Genomic DNA, 23,430 nt, shown 5'->3' with positions numbered 1-23,430 from the left:
ACAAGAAGAACAGTTCAGTACTCCGATCTTTGATCTGCTAATCGAGCCATTCTGCTTTCGGATAGTTTACCAGTTCCTACTCCACCTGAAAATTGTGTGTTTGAAGTAGAAAATGAAGACAGTGTGGAACAAGAAGAAGAAGAACCAAACAAGCCTTCCAAATCCCATGACCCTGATTTTGAGGGCAAAAATGGTAAACCTCACAAACTGAGTCAAGCGGAATTGAGTGATTTAATTAGAGATCTGTCAAATGGAATCTTCTCAAAAGTGATGTCACAGTCACACAGTACAGAAAACGTCACATGGAACTGCTTCCCTTTTTGGAGAAGAAAAACAATCTTGTTGTTTGCTGCCACATTAATGGCTTGATAAAATCTTTGAGGATGAACCACGATCCAACTGAATGGAGGCTATTCATAGACTTCTCCAAGTTTACTTTGAAAGCTGTGTTACTTCACAATGGCAACCGTATTGCTTCTATTCCGGCTGGTCATGCAGTTCACATGAAGGAGACGTCTGCAAATATGACAATCCCCCTTGACTCAATCAAATATCATGAACACAAATGGAAAATGTGTGGTGATCCAAAAGTCACTGCCATACTATTAGGAATGCACCAGGGGCATGCAAAAAATTGCTGCTTCTTATGTTTGTGAGACAGTAGGGATAGGAAACCACATTACATTAAGCACAACGGCCTGCAAGAAATCTTAGCCCGAGTGAGAAAATGTCATTGTCGAGCCTCTCGTGGACTCAAAAGATGTTCTTCTTCTACCCCTGTATATCAAGCTGGATTTGATGAAAAATTTTGTCAAAGGTACAAACCAAGGAGGGCAAGCCTTTAAGTACACAAGGGAGAAATTTCTGAAATTAAGTGATGCAAAAGTTAAGGAAGCTATTTTTATCGGGCCACAAATTCGAGAACTTGTAAAGGATTCTGCATTGGATCAAGTTTTGGAGGGGAAAGAAAAGGAAGCTTGGGAAGCCTTCAAGGGAGTTGGTTCAAATGTCTCTGAGCACTATGGGACTTAACATCTGAGGTCGTTAGTTTCAAGAGAGTTGTTCGTGGGTTTTTTGGCGACAAAGGAGATGATAACTATGCTCAGATGCTGACAATGCTCCTGCAAAAATACCACAACGTTGGATGCAACATGTCCCTTAAAATCCATTTTCTCCACTCCCACCTAGACTTTTTCCCTTCTTGTTGTGGAGCTGTCAGTGATGAAGATGAACATGGAGAAAGATTCCATCAGGACATTTCTGTTATGGAAGAAAGATATCAGAGCCACTGCGACAAACCAATGATTGTAGATTACTGTTGGTCTTTCTGCAGGGATGCTCCAGGACTCCATTACAAGAGGCAAGCTAAAAGATGACGATCTCATTCAGCCACTACATGATTCTCTTCAGACCCAACTGTCTCTGAGGTATTCTTCCAGCAATTTAGAACTCTTAAAATGTAACTACCATTTTAAAAAAAATCAAATACACTTTCAAAGTTGTTACAATTTGTAATTAAAATCTATCTTTTTCTCTTAATCCATTAATAGTACTTCCACCTGGTGTGTAACACAGAAACTAGAGCTAAGGAAAATTTTTCATTGTCATATTCATTTTTCTCAACTCAAAATTAGTAGGAATTGACTCATGAAGTGTAGGAAACATTTAAAAAAAAAAAACTTTTTTTTGGCCAGTTTTATCATTATTAAATAATTACACTGCATCACTACAATGTACAGCAATAATGTTGTCTATTATATTTACAGAAAAAAATCTCATGAATCTATTGGCTTTTCCTACTTCAAGAAAAATACATGGACTTACCAACAGTTAAATACAGAGGATAAATCACCAAAGGATAGAATATTCGGTCTACAGTCGATAAAACCCATAACTTCTGTACCCATATACGCAAACACCATGCATTCCATGTGGGTTTACGCATTCTGCGAGCTGGAAAAGGTAAGCACACCATAAATACAGTTTGTGCTAATATTAAACAAAACACTGGAAATGTTAAAGGTTGGTTGGTTGGTTCGGGGAAGGAGACCAGACAACGTGGTCATTGGTCTCATCGGATTAGGGAAGGATGGGGAAGGAAGTCGGCCGTGCCCTCTCAGAGGAACCATCCCGGCATTTGCCTGGATTGATTTAGGGAAATCACGGAAAACCTAAATCAGGATGGCCGAACGCGGGGAAATGTTAAAGGGTATCAAGATTATCAATATTCTCACAGAAATTCCAGCCCTATAAACAAAATGATCACGAAGAAAGCAAAATATGAGGACTAAATAAACAAAAAGACTGACTCACTTGTTGTTAAAACTATTACCACGGTACCAGCACTTGGAGAAGAAGCTGATACAATACTACATAAAGTCAAGAAGTATAGATTTTTTTCACTGTATAAAGTAACAATACTAAGGATCATGGATTATGGGGTTTTAAGAGGAGCATAATAATAAGCACATTGTGCAAAATTATACGATCTACTCTGGCATTATCATCTTGGACTTTGGGGAGTGACTGGACATCTGCGAAGATCACTGCATAGCAGTGTAGGTGTGGTACTTCCACAAGATGTGGGCAACTGTCATGATGCCACAGGATGTATCTGTGAATCAGATTGGTGTGACCGATACAGAGGCAGAAACTGATTGTGGATTCATTTTGAGACACTCTAAGGGAAGACTGCCACTGATTGCACAACACCACTCAGGTTTGATGTATATGTATACTTTAGGTAATGGCAAGGTATTCAAAATGAGACATTAATAATGGAAGCGTACAGGCCACAGTCAGACTGGATTGTAACAATAGCAATGAAATCACTAATGACAAATAGTAGAATATCAGATTCAGTGTTAAACTGCAACATTTAACTTTTCAATACAATAACAGAACAGGGTCCAAGAGAAATGAAATATAAGAAAGACTAAAAAGAACGAAAGAGATATCACCAAAATGCATAAAATAAAATAAAAAAAGACTCATTGAGTAAGATAGGAATAAATAAGAGAAAGTGATGAAATGTAACAAAGAAAAATAGCGAAAGATATTACAAGAAAATAAATGATTTGAGTATGTGCAACAAGAACTGAGGTTGTGGAAGCAGGAAAGAAATATCCCATCCTATGCAGATTAGTTTGTATTGCCCTTCCTTTATTGGGAAGTTATCTATTTCTTTTCTCTTTTAATTTATATTTCTGTGCTATACATTATTGGTGTGTTTCTGATGTCTGGACAGCAGTACCTTAAAACTACAGTTTTATTCTGTAAATACTCTGCAATAAAATCACCTTGATGATTACATGTTTATGGAATTAAACAATGGGGTCCCTCCTTATCATGAGAGAAACATGTCAAAAGGTAAAAAGTGAAAACGATGGTGACTAGGCTGCTCAAACTATATAAGCAAGTCAAAAAGTTTAAAAGGGCATAACAGCAGTTGTACAACAGGTAAAAGAAAAGAGAGAAACAGTCAGCATCTTGCACAAAGGTGGCTAAAAGCACAACACAGTGAGAGGGGAAGACAGGAATCAGTGGTTGCTTGGTGGATACCTGCCACAGAGGAAGACTCTTGCCCCTCAACCACCCCTAATACTGGAAGTGGAAGAGTATTATAGGTCAGAGTAAAATACGCTCTTCCTCAAGAAATGCAACACTTTGGTAGTGGCTGTCATGTCATCAGCAAGCATCTGAGGTAGTGAGGTAGGGAAGCTGAGAGCGTGCTGCAGATAAACCAGGAGGGGACACTCGATAAGAACACGTGCTACAGTCAGTAGACTATTGCAGCTGCAGTGAGGAGGATCCTCCCGAGGAAGAAGAAATTCATGGCCAAGTCTCGTGTGGCCAATGAGTAGTCAGCACAACACAATGGCATCTTTCCGACAGGACTGCAAAGATGTGTGCCACACCTTAGTGGACCCTTTAATCACTCTCAACTTGTTTTGGGTCATAGTAGCCTACCATTACAATTCCCAGAGCTTCAAAATATTGTGTCGGAGTTGTAATCTTACGTCTGCGCCCGGTATTCCCACGTCAAGTTGATCTCCTGTAGTTGCGCCTTTATCTAGACAATCGGTGAGTTCATTTCCTGGAATGCCTATGTGGCTCTGTGTCAGATGAAGCTCACTGTCTTCCCAGAGCTGTAAAGGTCAGCAAGGTCCTAGATGTTTGCAGCCAAAAGATTTTTGGGATGGCACAGGATTGTGCCCTTTAAGCAACTCACCGAATCACTACAGATCAGAAAGTTTGTCTTGGCCTGGATTTGACATACTGCACAACCAATTCAGCAATGTATACATTGTAGGCAGCTGACAGAGAGTGCTTCTCATGTACCCTTGCATGTGCAAAAGCGTAACAGACCCTGATGTTGACTTTCAATCCATCCGTGTAGATGCATACCAAATTAGAATAACTGTGGAGGATTGAAAGAAATAGGTGTCAGAGAGGGTCCAAAAGAGGTCCATCCAGCGTACAGGGGAAGAGGAGAGGGAGCTCTAGGAATACAGACTAACGGAGGCTGTTAGAAGTCTTTCAGTATAAAACAGAGTCGGATCCCAGCTGGTCTTCCCAGTTTTGGGCAATGTGCAGCAGTCTGAACTGCTGGTTGTGTTGAATGACATGGGTGGGTAGGCATCTGATAGACTGTGACTGCATAAATTGCCAGGAGCTGCTGTTGTCTGACCTGCAGCGGTGGGACACCGGCTTCTGCCTGGCTACATCTTCAGACCACCATGGTACTGGCGGTCACTGGAATGAGCCAGAGGAGTAGGGTATCGTCGCTGCTGCTGCTGCATGAGTAATAGTATCAACGGTATCCTGTATCAATTTGTCGATATCTGTCACATGACGAGTTGCAAAAGTGGCTGCAGAGGAGAAAGCCTGCCAATCAGCTTTCTGAAGCGAGCAACGTGGAGCATGTTCTAGATATCTGTGAGTGGAGAGGGAGAGAACGATAGGAAAATGGTCACTGTCACAAAGATCCCCATGGACATGCCATTGAATCAGGGGTAAGATACTCGGGTTGCAAACTGTGAGATCAATAGCTGAAAATATTCCGTGGGCCACACTGAAATGGGCTGCAGCTCAAGTGTTGATCAAGCAGACATCCAATTCTGAAAGGTGTTCTAGTGCTTGGCCTCTGTGAGATATAGCGTTGCTGCCCCACAAAGGATTATGGGCATTAAAGTCCACCAATAAGAGGAAGAAGGCAGGGAGCCACTAACTCTAACAGCTCGTGATAATCTACTCTGGGGCTAGATAAACATTACACATTGTCATCTGAACTGACAGTTAGGTCACGTCTTCTAGAACAGTGGTTAAGGGGCACCTGCTCACTGAATATATCAGAGCTTATGAAGGCACAGACCCCACTGGACAGTCTCTCAACATTAACATGATTGGTACACTAGTGGTGGTGGTTTTCCAGAGCAGGGAGGTGTGTTGCCGTAAATCATGTTTCCTGAGGCGCTATGCCAATTACAGAATAAGCAACCATTAGATGACTGAGGTCATTCAAATGTCGATAGTAGCCATTACAGTTCCATTGAAGGAGCATTAGTGTCAGGTCTGAGAAATTGGCAAATGGAAAATATGGGTGTGATTATTTTGCTCCCAGATCGTGGTCCAGGATTTCTGGCCATACCAATGGTGCGGGAACCACCAGTGCTATAGGTGTAGGGGATGAAGGAGCTGATACTACCTCCCCCAACTTGAGGGCAGGCCCTGGAACACAACCAGGGTGTGGAGGTGTCTTGCGAGATGTTGGCATTGCGTGAGGTGTGGACTGTGACATGACAGTCGCAAAATTAGAGACCATAATAGTTGGAAGAAAGTCTTTCAAACTTTTTCCTTGCATCTTGGTAAGACAGACGGTCAAGAATCTTATACTCTTGAATTTTCTTTTCCCTCCTGAACATTGAGCATCATGGTGAATGAGGATGGTGCAGTTCTTGACAGCTGACACGCTGAGGGGGTGGGTCACAAGGGCTGCCCTCTCGGGATGCCCGTCCACATGCCCTACAGATAGCCTCATTAGAAAAGTGGCAGGACATGTGTCCAAACCTTTGGCACCTAAAACATCGCATTGGAGGAGGAAAGTAAGGCCTTAGGTCACACCTATAAATCATTCTCAGGCAAAATATTACCATCAAAGGCTAGGATAAGAGCTCCAATGTTCACTCTATTATCCTTGGGTCCCTTCTCGATGGAGCAAACGAAATGGACTCCACACCATGCCAGATTAGTATCCACCTCTTCATCAGTTTGAAGTGTTGTGTCCCAATGGAATTCTATCGAGCTTGTTATGAGGAGAAATGTTAACTGACAAATCACCTAACTTGGCATATGCCTGAAGTGCCCATGATTGGTCGGTGTGTGATGTTTTGATCAGCAAAGGTCCATTTCTCATCTTCCCTATTACCGCAACCTCCCCAAACTGATCTTCAATATTTTCAACGAAAAACATATGCTGCGTTGAGGCTAAAGAGCCACTGTCAGTACAGGAACAAAGCAAGATCTCGACAAACTGACTACTTTCATTTCTCCTTGCCTGGTTCTCATCTTGTGTGTGGTTATTGATGGAAATACCGTATGATTGTAAACTTGTGTATTAAAATCACTGTTCCTGACTGATGAGATGGCCATGTTGGTTCAGCCACCATTAAATTAGATCCGTTCTATTGCAGATGATCCATCCCGATGCCACACACTCTGATCGGAGGCTCTCCCCATGCCCCCTCCCCTTGCAGTCAACAGGCACCTACTCCTTGGCTGACATGGGGAGGTCACAACTTAGGCTTTGGCAGTGTGTGTTGTCTTGTGAGAGTACGGCATTGGTGGCCGGGAGACGCCTCGTGGGGCGGTTCGGCCGCCGCACAAGTTCTTCAACGACACTACGGCAACTTGCGAGTGAATGAGGATAAAATAATGATGGAAGACACACAACACCCAGTCATCTGGAGGCAGAGAAGATCCCCGACCCCGCCGGGAATCAAACCCGGGACCCCGTGCGCGGGAAGCGAGAACGCTACTGCAAGACCACGAGCTGCGGACTGCTTTGGCAGTGCAATCCCTGCATTGTCAGGGGGCTACCACCGAGAGGGTACATGAAAACATCCACCATGACAGACTGGCTACCATGCTGGATTTTGGATGCAGATGTAGATCCACTTCACTGGTAGCTGCAATAGGTAACAGCGCACATGGAGAGGTAGTACACCATAGTAAGGTGTCCTTCCCCAGACCGCCCACAATCGGTAAAATTTGGAAAGTGGAGATCAGAGCCAAAAAGGGGACCACAATTTAAAAAGTCAAAAAATGTGAGGAAAAAAGTGTTAAAAATAAAAAAGTCCAAAAGCAGTCACAAGACCAAGGTAAAAACTTGACCCAATAAAAGACTCCTATTAGCCGCCTCTTACAACAGGCAAGGAAGGCCCCAACACTGTAGGGGATAATAAAATCATCTTATCTTTATTATTTTCTCTTTATTCTAATTTAAGTTCATGTGTTACTTGCTCATTTTTCTTTATTTTCATATGTACATATTTTTTGACACTTATGTTGAATGAGGATGATTTCCACTATTAGTAAATATGACTACTTTTATTAAATACTCATGTTAACAAAAATGCACTAATAAAACAACATTCACAATAGAAACTATTTATTTCCAGGTGGGAGGTGATTTAAAGGAATAAAAACTTACAGATATAGCAAACTTTACACCTTGCAATTTATAAACGTTGAAAAGGGAAGAAGTTTTTAGGTACATATGGCTGTTGGATAATCAATTAATTTAAAACTTCCCCAGGACTTGTGTTTTATGGAACACTGTAGATGAGAGGGAAATCAATAGATGCTACAAATAATTAGATTTGGCAAGGAGGGTGAGATGTAATTGATGTGAAATAATGCAATCTTTCATACCAAAGTAATGTTTAGACTGAGTGAGAGTGTGTGTGTGTGTGATTTAAACATTTCTTTTACTTACGGTGTGAACCAAAGAAATTAAATTATATCATTAGATAATAATTACCAGACCATTCACATGTATGTCTGGTTTGGGATCTGAAAAAATATTTTTTTTTTATGCAGAAATCGCACATGCGCAATGATTTGCAGATAGATGGTGCCATATGCAAACACCCTCTGCCAAATATCGCACAGCAGCTCTCTTGCAAGTGCATTGTATGCTGTGTTTGCTAATAGTGCAGCCAGACGTTACTCACCAAAGACCATACTAGACTAATGTTATGATGGGTCTGTCATCGAAGAATCTTGATTTTCACATCATGATTTAATAGCAGCCAATGCTGGGTTTCAGGCCAATTCCTTGTCAATGTGGGGCAGCATATATAGGCCAGGCATGTCACACAGTACAAGAACACTGCAATGGACATCAGTGTCATACATGTCTTCGTCAACCACAAAAGTCAGCAATTGTGGAACAATGTCTGAATACAGACAGGATTTCATGATTTATGAAAAGAGGGAAGTTTTATCCGCAGCATTGCATCATTAAGGAAGCAATACATACCGTACAGCCAATAATCTCATCAACAGGGATGTGGAATTTCAACTGAGCACAGCCTGGAACCCTGCATTGGCTGCTATAAAATCACGATGCGAAAATCAAGATTCTTCGATAACAGACCCCTTCATAACATTGGTCTAGTATGGTCTTTGGTGAGTAACGTCTGGCTGCACTGTTTGCATACGCAGCATACAGTGCACGGACAAGAGAGCCGCTCTGCGATTTTTGGCAGAGGGCATTTACATATGGCACCATCTATCTGCAAATCATTGCACATGCACCATTTTCACACCTGCACATTCTTCGCTCACCTGTTCTAGAAACAGGGCGTCAACGTGCAGATACCATCCGTCGTACCTACCCACCAGCAATGCTGAACCACCTGAAGATGTCAGACAGTTGCTCCGAGGAAATATTGTGGAATTTGCACAACATGATCTGGCGGCAAACCCATGAAGACTATTTACAACAATGACATGATTCGCTAATGACATTACTATCCTCAGTGAAAGTGAGGAAGAATTACAGGATCTGTTAAATGGGATGAACACTGTAATGAGAACACACTATGGACTGAAAGTATATGGCAGTCAATTGTGTGGGAAAACCTGAAAAGAAGAGAATCATAGCATTTGACATGTGTTGCTATAGAAGGACGCTGAAAATTAGGTGGACAGATAAGATCAGAAATTAGGAGTTTGTTGCAGAATCACGAGGAGATGAACATGTGGAAAGCACTGCAAAAAAGGTACAGGGCATGTGCTAAGACACAGAGGAATAACCTCAGTGGTACTATAGAGAGCTGTGTAGGGTAAAAGCCGTAGGGAAAGACAGAGTCTGGCATGTATCCAACAAATAAAAGAGGACTCTGGGTGTAAGTGTTCCTGTGAGATGAAGAAGTTGGAAAAAAATTTAAAAAAATGAGGATGATGGACATAACCTTAATTCCTCTCCTGCACAATTGCACCAGAAAGAGTCTCTGAAAGGCTTTCAAGAAACAAAGTTCTTTAACTGACATAGTTTTGCAGACTTAATTCCTGTGTAGTCCTCATTTTCTGTAAGTAGGAACACACAATAGTCATATACACAATAGTCATATACACAATAGTCATATACACAATAGTCATATGTCTCAACAGCAACAGCAATAGCAATAGCATACTTTTTTGGCAAAAAGAAACTCACCTTTGACTAGAACATGTAAGATTTTCACAGCGCAGAGGGGAACAATACAAATCACTAGGCTGACTCCAAACAAGAACTGAAACTGAAGCAAAATCAAAACTCTGTTATCTTGTAATCTCACAGTCAATGAATTTTAAATTGCTTGTATCAACAACGCAACTATGCACAATGAAGTCAGTCTTACCACAACACTGACATTGCACATTAATGCTATTCTTGGAAGAAGTCTGAAACTGATGCGGGACCCATCCAATGAGAATGGCTGAGTTATCACTTTTTCTCTTCCTTCTGTGTCTCTAACGAAAACCTGGAGCAGAAAAATTGTAACTATAGTATGCAAAAAATAGCAACAAATTCTAGTTCACATGGCTTATGGGAGACACAGTGAACATCAGAAGCACACAATACAATGCTGTAAAATCTGGACCCAAGTAATACTTGTTCAACAAAATAATTTTAAAAGATGAGCTTCACTATCTTAAAGAATGCACTCTCTTTCTTCCAGGAATTATGAAAAGGCTGCTAATCTGTCCTTGTACCTCTCTAAACTAATGGAGATTGCAGATCACAATTGAGATAAGACTGCAATTAACTTCTAAACAGAACTGTTGGCCATTGCTTGTAGTCCAGGTTAGGTGCTCTCTAGCCTACTCTAAGCCCTATGTCATCTGAAACTGTGTAAATGGTTTGTATCCCACTGCCTGTTAACATACATCAAGACGCTTGAGAACCGTACCTGGAGATCCAGAATAGCTAATGTAAACCACATTTGTCTAATGTGGCATATCTCTCTCTCTCTCTCTCTCTCTCTCTCTCTCTCTCTCTCTCTCCCTCCCTCTCCCACTCCAATTCATGTGTATTAAGTACATACATAAATCAGGGCTTTTGGAACAGGTTTAATCTCATAGAATGTAGTGATTTTGCATCTCTCTCACCTAAAATAAAGTTCATGTAGCAAACATACAGTTCAGTACTGAACATCAACTACAGTGCGACTGGGCTTACCGAGCGACGTGGTGCAGTGCTTAGCATACTGGATCCGCATTCAAGAGGATGATGGTTCAAACCTGCGTCTGGCCATCCTGATTTAGGTTTTCCATGATTTCCCTAAATCACTTCAGACAAATGCTAGGATGGTTCCTTTGAAAGGGCGCAGCCAACTTCCTCCCCCATCCTTCCCTAATCCAATGGGACCGATGACATCGCTGTTTGGTTCCTTCCCCCAAATCAACCAACCAACCATGATTGGGCTTAGCATTTTCCCCAACGTATATTAAGAACAACACAGGCTGTCACTAATATTCAGCCAGGCACTGTTTTCAATAATTATCAAAGTCACCTCTGTGATTATATGTTCAACACACACAAATGTGATCCCAATCATTACAGAGAGTGTTTTTAAATAACAAAGTGTCACCGATTTCCTGTAAAAAGTTGACAAACATAGACATAAGACTTATTTGGGTACCTACATCACCTGTAGAAGTTACCTACCAAGAACAAGTGCTAATTTAGCACAGTGAAGAAAGGAAAGTCAAACCCATGGATAAATGAGAAACAACATTTTGTTAAACAAAAATAGATGTTACCTGAAACAACCAGTAAACATGACACAAAAATTGAGACAAATTTAGATTTTAAGTACCTAAAAGTAAGTTAACTGAATAAAAAGAATTAAAAATGATTCACCATAAAAACACCGAAGCATGTAGGAAGCTTTGCAATTGCTTACAGAAAACTGTTCAATCAGTATCTGTTTTGTATCGAAAGTAATATGTGGGAACTTTCATTAACTTATATTCTGGAAAAGTTAAAAAGGAAGTGAATGGCATCCATCTAGAAGCTGTTAGCTTTCATCCATATTCTTCTTTCAGCTTTCAAAGTTTAATTTCACCAAATGTCAGACATTTGATGAAGATTACCATTTTATGATAACAACATCACAGAAAGAAGATGAGCACCTACCAACCACCCACCGAAATAAGTCTTATTAGATAAGAGTGTGATTTGAAAAACATGATGAAATCTTGTCATTTATGACTCTCTTCTTGCACCTTCTGTCTCTCCTAATCTAGGATTTGAGGTGATCTCCCTCTTAATTCTTATTTTCTTTTTCTTCTTTACCTATGCAATGAAAGAACTATATACAGGTGGGCCATCAGTCAGTAGTCACTAGCAAGCCTTATACTTCGTTTAGTCTAGTGTAATGGTAGTCAGTTGTAAACTTGATTGATTTGCAATATCCATAAGTCAGTTGACTCCGTGTATTTGTTTTGCAAATACTGTGGAAACATGACTAACTATAGTGATACTTGTGATTCATTTGTGGAATATTTTCCAGACATCTATCCTCCATTTTGACATGGTCTCTGCAAATTAAATTTAAGATTTAAAGTGACTGGGTTGGTAGCGGAGCTTCATCGCCCAGGCAGACCAAAGTCTGTTACTCCAAGAGAGAATCTTAATGTTGTCACACAATGTTTTAGGCAGTCGCTGACTAAATCTCAAAGAAAAGTGTCCAGGGTGTATGGAATAGCAAGAACAAGCTCACAAAGGATTCAGAAAAAGCTGAAACTGAGACAATGTATGCCTACTTTACTTCAAGACCCAAATGGAGATGATCCAGACATGCATATGGAATGCTGCACATTGTACACAATCTGACAAGAAGCTTTTCAAAAGTTCTACAAAAACATTCTTCGGAATGATTAAATGACTATTAAGGCAAATGACAGGGTGAATATGCACATATGGGCAGGAATTTTCAGTGGTGGGCTAATCAGGCCTTATTTTTCAATGGGATTGTCAATTTTATAAATGACCTAGATAGGCTTCAAGAAGTGTTGTCAGAACTGGAAAACAGTCCACTTTTTTAACATATTCAGTCAGCTCAGGAAAAGTTGATACAACAACAAGATGGAGTTCCCCCACCATATGGCGTTATCAGCAGACAGGGCACTATTGAATGGTCTCCATAATCTTCAGATATCACACCCATGGATTTTTCACAGTTCAGCAGAGAAATTTAGCATCAGAATTTTAAAAAAATAATAATAATAAATCTTTGCTACTCAAGAAAGCAAATCATCAGCTGTATTGGGTGAAGTTCATGATGGCTAGAGATGACAAAGAACACTGTGAGAGCTGATGACGGCAGCATACATTCTGAGAGAGAGAGAGAGAGAGAGAGAGAGAGAGAGAGAGAGAGAGATTGTATATCAGACTTAGCAGCAAAAGTGTCACAGTTGTCACTGAAAAATAAATAAAGTTAGAGAAGTTAGTCTAAAAATCTGTGCACTATTCACTAAAATAAAATTACTAACCCTTAACTCATGAGGAGTGGTCTTTCAGACGGTAATGGAATTCCTTCTATAACCCCCTCCCCCACCTACCCTCCTTAAATCACCACCCCTACACATTTTTGCTGTCAGTTCCTCATGAACTACACAGCTGTTCTTCAATATACTACAGAAAGTGTTCGCAGGAATGTGTCAATTTTAATGATCCTAAATTTGATGAAATTATTCTTCGGTGGGAGGAGGAAGATGTCAGTGATATAGATCAAGAAATACACAAAAAAGATGGTGATTTTGCAGTAGCTGGTGATCACTAGCATGCAGCGGAAGAACTGAAGGACAATGGTGATGGGCACATTTCTGGTTCTCCAAGAAAACATTTAATGTCTTGGTTAAAATCAAATGTGCTTTGAATGGTTGTAAAGAAAAATGTAGACCTCATCACTGAAAGTCAGTTTTTCAGACTATCTTTTGTGGTCACGAGGCAGCCCTGACGCCAGCTACGAGCGCTTTTCACTTGCTGTATTACAAAATAAGTAATTCAGCTAGTAATTAATTATTTTTGCTGTCTATTCTATAGTATTTACATGCTTTAGTGTTAGACACACGTGATAAAGGTTTCAGTTTTTATTTGCGTCTGAATAAGATAAGCGAAGTTTCTATTTAGAATAGTTCCGGGAGTACGCAAACGTTTGTTTACATTCTTAACTGATGTTAAATACGCAGGATTATCAATTAATTCAGTGCACAATACCCAGTATTTGCGATTATTAGTGTCATTTAGGCTCGATACATTGAAGGCAGCAGTTTTTATACGTTTTATTAGGTTATTTTTCACATGAACATAAACGTTTATTTACATTATCAATACGAGGGTTAACCAGCTTAAGTTAGTGTACAATACTCAGTATTCACGTTTATTAGCATCATTTAGACTTGATACACTGAAGGTAGCAGTTTTTACACATTTTATTATGAATAGTGATACTGACAGTGATTTCTAACCTCACTTGTATACGTTTGACTAGCGCAACCCGCGATCGTTAACAGTTAAGGAAATGTAAAATACGTGGTAAATTAGTATTACACTACAATATCTGAGTAAATCAGTGTTACAATACAACTTCTGAGCCCTTCTTTAATACAGGTTAGTTAGCAGAAAGCTAAGACTCACTTTGCCATCTGCTTAAATACCTTAGCTTGTTGTGGGCTTTAGTGATCATGTACTGTAAGCCCATCGGTTCCTATAAAGTAGAATTCGTATTTGTGCTTTCATTCTGAACTCTTATTGTTAGCTAAAGGTTTTGTTTTGGACCTGCATCTGTCAGTGTACAATGCCCAGTGTTTATGTTTATTAGTATCATTCAGACACGGAACAGTTAAGGTAGCAGTTTTTGTAGTTTTATTAGGTCACTTTCGCGTGTATGTAAACGCATGTTTAAATTACAAATACGGCGGATAATCAGTAGGTGCAGCTTACCGTAGGTCACTGTTTAATTCGTTTATAATAATCACTAGATAGCCCCTAGCAGATTACTGTAGGTCACTGTCTTATTCTTTAGTATTCACTAAGTAGCCCCTAGCAGAAAAATAAGCATCAGATCTCGCTTCAACCATATATTTTTATTTTCATTATTGAGTGTCCTTTCTGCCAACTAGAGTGCAGCTGTTAACCTTGTGTGGCAGTAGGTTTCCTTAAGTTTTTTTATAGTAATCAGTTATTAGCTAGATGGATAGGGACTGTGTCTGTTGTGTGCGGATGCAGGAGGAGTTGGTCACAGTCCAAACACAGCTGGAAGCTTTGTTGGCCACAATCAATAAGCTCCTTGAGGTGCGGAGGGGATGGGGTGCTTGGGGCGGCCTCTGCTGTACTAGATGTGCAGGGGGGGATGTCACAGATCTCTGTCACTGAGCCGACCTCAGGAGCGACTGAGCCGGCCAGCCCACTCTCACCTCAGTGTGGGTGGCAGACTGTGTCGAGGTCTCGAGCCTCAAGGCGAAGGCTGCACGGGGTACGCAGGCTCCTGCCAAATCCCATGCACTTTGCTAATAGATTCAGTGTGCTGTATGATGCTGGGGGAGGGGGGGGGGGAGGGGGGGAGGGGGGGGGGGGAGGCTGAGCCAGATCAGAATGCACCTTCTGCCAGGATAGTGGCCACTCCTTCAGCAAGGTCCGGCCAGGCACGTGGGGGTAGGGGTTTGTTATAGTGCGCGTCATTTTTGATGGCGGCCGAGTTTAGGTTCGTTCTGCGCATCTGACGTCACAAAACACAGTCAGCCAATGAACAGAGAGCTTCGTTGCCAGAGCTCGACTGCAGTGCAGAGCACGGACGAGTGTCTTCAGTTTTAGAAATGTTCAGTCATAAATTAAGTAATAGAACAAAAGCAATGTCTTGATAGCAGACTTTCTTTTATAGAAAGTTTGGAAAAGCATTCTTTATACCAATTGCTTTATATTCTATTAATTAATTAAACTAAACAAGCAATAAGCTTCCTAATTCAGGCGATAGCGAGGAAAGGTGTTTGTTTCATTCTCACGAACCGTTTTTTCGCCATAAAGAACAGCGGTAATTGTTTATTTCCTATTGTACTTCGACAAAACATGAGTAATTCATAGTCATACCAACAGTGTTTGTCGGTATTTTGTGTGATATTTTAGAGTCGTCAAGGAGTTGTGTTGAACAATGAGCTCTGACGGTGTAATGGTTAAGGTGTTTGGCTGCTAAGTGAAAAGTTCTAAGTTCAAACCTTGTTCGGTGCTTAGAATTTTCTTTATTTAAAAACAATGCCGAAGTGTCTTACTTCATGAATTTTATTCGTTTGAATGTAAGTTTTTGAAATTTCTAGTGCTTTGTCTCAATCATAATAAGTTTTCGGTTCTTCTAATTTTGTCCTCCAATATTTCTTTTCACAGCAATTAACAACAATGAAAAGGCACACATACAATATTCATGTTATCTGTTTTGTTTGTATATCTTCTCTTCCATAGTCGCTGTTTTACTATTCATATTGAGATATATTCTTTTGCGACAGTATTAAAAGTGTTATTTAGATAAGAATTTCGGCTCGTACGTTGCCGAGCTACTTGATTGTCTGACGCAATTCTTTGCTTCGCTGCTTTGGCAACATCACCATATTCAGTGTTTTCGTTGACTGATCTATGTTTTAGCAAGTATTTGCTGTCCATTGTGACAAACACAAATTGTTTGCGCCATGCGCCTCACCAGGGTGTACATGTGGACGAAGGAAAAAAAATTCCGGATTTCCCGGTTAAAAATACACTTTCTCCCGGATGAAAATACACTTTTTCCGTGTTAAGTAACAGTCTACTTTTCCTCGGAACTGTAAAACTTATCAATCCTTTCAATGGTTGTGGTTTTATACACCGGTGTAGAATTTCCCAACACTTTAGAAAACTAAACTCAGGGGGAAAAAAAAACACATTTTGGAAAGATGTCTGATGTGCAGCAACATGTGCGCTGCATATTTTCGTATTACGAAAGTATACATTGGAATTCTACCAAACACCCCATGTTACTTTCCGAGGGATTGAGATCAAGATTGCGATGTGCTTTTGTAAGCCGGTCGTAGCTCATCTCAAGCGATCTCGCCAGCCGATGACAGCAGATATTCAGACCACAGGACACGCGATGTAGTCAGCCAATAACAACATCACTGTTAAGTAGCGCGAACACACAAGCTGGAAAAGTTAATGGTTTAAATTAATATACATAGTGTTTGCTACAAGAAAAGAAAAGCTTTGGTCTCTAAGATTAATAAGCTGCAAGAGAAACTAGGCTTTGACACGTAATGTTGATCTTTTTGCATGTGTTACACTTCAAGATACATCACAGAAATGTGCCAGCAAATTTTTTAACAATGACATAAATGTCTGATCTTCTGGGCTCGAAAATATTCTAAATGGTCATTCTCAAAGATTTTTGAATGAGAGTCAAACGCTCTGCGAGTTAAGAAATTCATCGGACATTCGCGCACAGATCTCATCTTGTGTAAAAGGAAATTTGCTTTACTTGAAAGTAACGCTTTTCAAACAATCATTCGGAATATTTTCCCGTGACCTTTCGTTTTAGCAGTTGCGCCAGATGACAGGCGTCGCTGTGCTTGCGCAGCTATGACGACGCAGGAAGCCCGTACGTTTGTACGTGTAAAACATTAAAAGATCTTACATTATGTCATAAAAGAAACAAAGACGTTAGGGGATACTCCAAGAGCATGGGAATTTTGTGAACCCTACTGAATGCATAATTCGGCTTAAAGTGCACATTCGTATGTCCAGATTCAGATGTACCAGTACCGCATTATCTCGTGTTTGGTTCTTTATTATGGCATAATGCCATATGTGCTAGACGATGAAAACTTGCACTTGAAATGTAGCGAGCAGTTGAAACTAGGCAATAGTGTGGAATTAAGCACTTCGTTTCAAGTAAATTGACTGCCTCAGCAGAAAAGATTAATATAAGTCAAATTTATTTAACAAACCGACAAAGATAACTTCATTGTTCTGCAAGGCGATTAATGCTTGACTGTCAGAAAGGTAGAAACAAACTAAAATCTGAAACTAATAACTTATTTTAGCCTTCCATAATTATGAGCATGTATTTTAATTCACTTGATAGCTCCTGACCACAGAAATCCATTTTGTTTTCATTTGACGTGAGAGCAATAAATGAAGAGGAAACAGCAAAATTACTTAACGTAAACACGGGTCATGTGGAGGCTACCACCTCCTCACTACAATTTAGACTGCTCTTTGCACCAGGTCTGGATCTACAATATTTCCGAACCGGGCCAATATTAGATAGTGGCACTCCCCCATCCCTCGAGCGTTTGAGGTATGACGCAAAAAATTTAAAAAATCGACTTTTCAAAAATATCTACATACTGTAGCGCACGTCTTTCTGAAGTGTCTGCTACATAAAACATATGATCGAGGCAATGTAAGACATGTTATTTGGTCGTTAGTGTGCTGAAGTGCAGTGCCATGCCTCTTCACATAGCGTTCTTCCATCACATGCCTCTCTATTTTGCTCTGTGGAAATCAAACGTGTAATATTTTGCAATGGGTGCCATCAAACTGTATTCAGGACAGTGGAAATTAAAATGTCCTGTGGTGCCTCTCCTGCAGTCGGCCGTTTTGTCATCCTGCCCCGCTTAAAAAAAATCTTGCGATTAATAGTGGATGGGATTATTTGTAACTGGGAGAACAAGAACTCTTGAGAAAATTTGCAGTCTCTACTGCCTATTAGCTAATAACTTGCTGTTCTGTGTGACATAAAATTATATACACATAAAACGAGTAAAGACAAGAGACAAGCAAGACAGCACACATTTCTTCAATCCTGAAGTCCCAGCTTTTTTCTCTCTCTAATCTTGCCACAGTTTTATATAGCGTACTTCCCTTTCTGGGAAAGACTCTATTACGCCATCAAAGTTCGTCAACGTTTTGCTACATGAAAAAACGAAATGTTGTCGTCTAATACCAGAAAAGCTGTTAACACAAATACTCCCCAAGACTGGTGTGGTTTCTCGATCTGATTACATGTATTTTGTCACTGTCTGCTAGATAAAATGAAATAGGCCTGCCTAATACTGCAGCAGTTGTTATACACACCTAATAAACGAGACTGTTTTGGCACAAATGGTCATTTTTATAACACGACAGAATATAATTCAGGAAGTACCAATATCAAAAGCCCATTAGACCTACTACAAACAAAAAGTTTTATGTTAGGAAATAGTTTCACATTTCATTCATACTTTCTAGCTTCTGAAGCATGAGATCGAAAAGTAGTAGTATGTAATTTTTATATAAATTTTAAATCGTCATATACTTCCGTAATTTGTGACAGTCTCCGTTTCTTCTCCTTCCTCATTCTAACAAACAATCTTGTCATCACTAATTCTGTAACTATTCCTGCCAGTGTCAAAATTTATTCTCTGGTTAACCTCACTAATCCTGCCACAATCACCGGTTTAGTTGTCCCGCATTTGTTTTCCGGTTAGGCGATATTAAGTGCTCGTACAACGCATTTTCCGCACTACTCCCAGAATAGAACTTTAGTGGCTGCTAGCTGGGGACTGTAGTGTACTGGTCTGGTCAAAAATTTTCTGTCAAAATTTCATTTTCTTGGATACACGGAGAAGACAACATGTAATCTTAGTTGCCCGTTATTCCTGTTAATCGTTTATGTCCTCTCTGGTAGCCTGAATCTATGGAATTCGCTAGTAATTATAACAACGCTGATGATTTGAAAACCCAGTCAACCACATAAAACAGTGATTGTCATTCACCCTTTCGGCTTTATTCAGGTGCACCCGTAAAATTTTTCCGGATATCATCTGGCTGTTTGCTGCTATTGCTTATACAGCTAACTGCCACACTTCTGTAGCCAGAAGTGGGATAAGGTACTACTCATACACGACTCAATTGCATGTGCGCATAAACTTGCCTGCAACCGCTCAAACGAATCTAATGTAAACAGTTGTGATGTCACACTCATCGGAGGCAATTTGTTGTTATAAAACATTGCATAGTCTTCCTAAAGCCTTGACACATTTTGCTGTTGGCAGACGCTCGTATAAGCATTGTGTTTTGTTCCTGTATATGGCGCATTTCCTTTGCAACTTAGGTTTTATTTTCGTTTTTTCTCTCGTTTGTGTTTTATTGCTGCAGTATTATTCTGCAGTAGCGAGATACAGTAATATTCTTTGTCAGAGTATTGGTCCTTACTAGTCAAAATTACAAAAATGTAACCAAAAACTAAAACAATGAAAAATTCCCGGAACTCTAAAAATTTCCCGGGTTTTTCCCGATTTTCTCCCGGATGAAAAAATTCCCGGGTTTTTCCCGGATCTCCTGGTTGTCCCGGGTCATATACACCCTGCTCACTGACAACATATTTTAGTTTCTATGTTTTATTACATCCACAATTCAGTTTTGTGTACTTCGCCAACTTTGTTTTAATCAGAACTTTTAGAAAAAAGCGAAATGACTCTGGTATAAATAAAACTTTTATTACAGTCGCGAAAGACGGAATATTTCTGAATATTACATATGACACCTATCTGGTACTTAAATGAGATATTGTTATACAGAAAATTGTATATGAAATTTAGGTATCTTGTCCACATTTCGTTCTCAACATTGTGGCAACTAAAATCGAAATTACGGAAAGTATATGCTATGGACTTTTACCTCTGCAAACTCTTCAAAATTTCGTGCAATGGTTTACTACATTTAATGCTGCACAATAACTGCATTGAACATCGAAACAAAATTAAGTCATTTATAGGGGGAAGGTATCAGTCAAGAAGACGTGTAAAAATCAAATTTTTGGGCCAAATAGTTTTTGTGAAATCGAATGATAAGCATGTCAAAGTAGTTGGAACACCATGTGTCTGCACAGGCGAGTGGGGCAGTGAATGCAGGGAGCACGTCTCTGTAGTAGCGAAAGGGTTAATGCGGCCATGGTGGCTTTACTTCATAAACTGCGTGCTCCCCCTAAACGTAAGTTTGCGAACTTACTATACCATGGCGCTGCTTCTCTTGGCGCGTGCGGCGTTTGAAACTGGCAACGCAGCAATCTCCCATGTCTGGGCGGGCATGCGCGAGCCGCCAAGATAAAAGAATTGAACTACAGTTATTGAGAGCTCCAATGTTAGGCGGGTCATGGAGCCCCTCAGGAACATAGGGGCTAGGGCGGGAAAGAAGTCCAACGTTCACTAGGTGTGCTTGCTGGGGGGACTTGTCCGGGATGTGGAAGAGGTTGGCGGCTATGAAGTGTGCAGGCTACAGCCAGCTGCAGATTGTCGCACATGTCGGCACCAACAATGCCTGTCGTCGAGGTTCCGAGGAAATACTTGGGTCCTTTAGACGGCTGGCTAAATTGGTGAAAGGGCCTCCATCTCTCAAGGAGTGGAAGCCAAGCTGAAGATCTGCAGCATCGTACCCAGGGTGGACCAGGGTCCTCTGGTTTAGAGTCAAGTGGAGAATATAAACCAGAGGCTACATCGACTGTGGTGAAAATGGTTGTAGATTCCTTGACCTACGCTATGGGGTGGAAGGTTGTAGGATGCTCCTTGATAGATCAGGGGTGCACTACACACAGGAAGCAGCTACATGGGTAGCACAGTACTTGTGGCATGCAAAAGGGGTTTTTTTTTTAGATTAGGTCCCTCCCCACGGGGAACAAACCGCTGGCCTGAAAAATTACCAGTTCATGGCACTGATGTGGGTGTGCCAACTGTAAAAATTGTTAGTTTGCCTAAACAGGTCAGTCCAAAGGATGAAGGGTCTGTAGCAAAATCCCAGAGTTAATCTCCAAAATAAAGAGTAGCAATGCCAATACTGTATTAGGTACCAAAAGCTGGTTGAAACCAGACATAAAAAGCAGTGAAATTTTGACTCAGATTGGACAATTTTTAGGAAGGATAGGACTAATGCTATGGGAGATGGTGTGTTCATTACAGTTAAAAGCTGTTTAAACACAGTTGAGATCGATACTGGGTCAGACTGTGAAATAGTCTGGATAAAGCTGTCAATCAGACAAGGACTGACAATTGTATTAGGATGTTTTTATAAACCACCAGCACCCACAACAAACATCGCAGAATGTTTCAGGGAAAGTCTTGAGTACATAGGAAGTAAATATCCAAATTATCCATTAGTTATAGGTGGAGACTTTAATCTAGCATCCATTGACTGGGAAAATTACACATTTATCACAGATGGCAGAAGCAAAGATCCGTGTGAAGTTATTCTAGGAGCACTCTCAACGTACAACCTTGGGCAATTGGTTAGAAAAACAACTTGGGATTGGACCATATTAGATATCTTGGTGACAAACAGACCTGATCTTTTTGAGGAAGTTAATCTAGAAGAAAGGATTAGTGACCATAATGTCATTGTGGCTTCTATGTCAGTGGAAGTTGCAAAAAAACAGCGTAAAGTTTTCTTGTTTGGGAAAGCAAATAAAAGTGTAATTAATGAATGTCTTCATAGTCAGCTCCAAGCATTCACTGCGGGACACAAAGATATTGAGCATCTTTGGTTGGAATCTAAAGGTATTGTCCACCACGTACTAGAGAAATGTGTGCCTAGCAAAAGTACCTTGGTACAACAAACATATTAGGAAGTTGCTGAGAAAGCAGAAAATTTCGCAGTCGTTTTAAATGTAGTCACTGCCCCGCTGACAAACAGAAATTGTGCAAAATGAAAGCAGCTGTCAGAAGGACAATGAGAGATTCTTTCAACGAATTTGAAAGCAATATTTTATCTGAAGTTTCTAAAAGTAACCCCAAAAATTTTGGTCGTACGTAAAATCTATAAACGCTACAAATAATTTAATACCTTCTCTTGCTGACAGTATGGGTAATGTAACTGATGATGATAAACAGAAGGCCGAAATTCTAAACCTAGCTTTCAAAAACTCGTTTACGGTAGTATGGTTGAGGACTGCAGAACCATTCCACCTTTCAATTATCGAACAAATGAAATGATGGCTGACATAGTGTTTAGTGTATCTGGGATTGTAAAACAGTTAAGATCCTTAGATGCCAGGAAGGCATCTGGTCCAGACGGTATACCCGTAAGATTTTATGTTGACTATGCTACAAATATAGCACCATTCTTATACATCACCTATCAGAGACCACTGGAACAGTTCCACGGGATGGGAAGAAGGCCCAGGTAATAGCAATCTATAAAAAGGGTAGAAAATCAGATGCACACAATTACCGGCCAATTTCACTGACATCGATTTGTTGTAGAATCATGGAACATATTTAGTGTTCAGACATAAAGGCCTTTCTAGACTCGGAGAAGCTCATCTGCAGAAACCAGCACGGTTTTAGGAAACAGCGGTCATGCGAGACACAGCTGTCCCTCTTTGTGCATGATATACAACAGGCTCTAGATACCGGCTCCCAGGTTGATGCCATATTTCTCGACTTTCAAAAGGCGTTCGACTCAGTTCTTTCACTTTCGCTTGCTACAAAAAGTGTGCGCTTACGGTCTATCCGATGACATATGCAGTTGAACAGAAAGTTTTCTAACAGACAGGGAGCAGTATGTCGTCCTGAATGGGGTGACTTCAACAGAAACAAGTGTAACTTCAGGTGTGCCCCAGGGCAGCGTAATAGGTCCTCTGCTTTTTACGATTTACATAAATGATCTGGTTGATGGTATTGACAGCGGCCTTAGACTGTTTGCCATTGATACTGTAGTCTACAGGAAAGTAGATTCACATGAAAGTTGTGAACAAATCAATAGAGGATTTGCAGAAAATAAATGCGTGGTGTAATGACTGGCAGTTATATCTCAATATTAGTAAGTGTAACCTACTGCATATAACAAGGCAAAAGTCCCCATTAATGTACAAGTACAAAATA

At 40.4% G+C, this 23,430-nt stretch overlaps 1 protein-coding gene across 1 annotated transcript in view; it reads right to left on the bottom strand.

The window, feature by feature from the left end:
* Nucleotides 1–23,430, bottom strand: part of LOC124620369 (transmembrane protein 62-like) — a 71,200-nt gene that overhangs the window by 21,825 nt on the left and 25,945 nt on the right. The window contains exons 8-10 of the mRNA XM_047147039.1: nt 9,909–10,031; nt 9,725–9,806; nt 1,825–1,953 (exon numbers count right to left, since the gene is read on the bottom strand). Coding sequence (XP_047002995.1) covers nt 1,825–1,953; nt 9,725–9,806; nt 9,909–10,031 — 334 coding nt within the window. The remainder of the gene's footprint in view (nt 1–1,824; nt 1,954–9,724; nt 9,807–9,908; nt 10,032–23,430) is intronic.

This window comes from Schistocerca americana, chromosome 6 (genome assembly GCF_021461395.2).
Source record: "Schistocerca americana isolate TAMUIC-IGC-003095 chromosome 6, iqSchAmer2.1, whole genome shotgun sequence".
NCBI lineage: Eukaryota > Metazoa > Arthropoda > Insecta > Orthoptera > Acrididae > Schistocerca > Schistocerca americana.
This window is presented reverse-complemented; position numbering and strand designations above follow the sequence as displayed.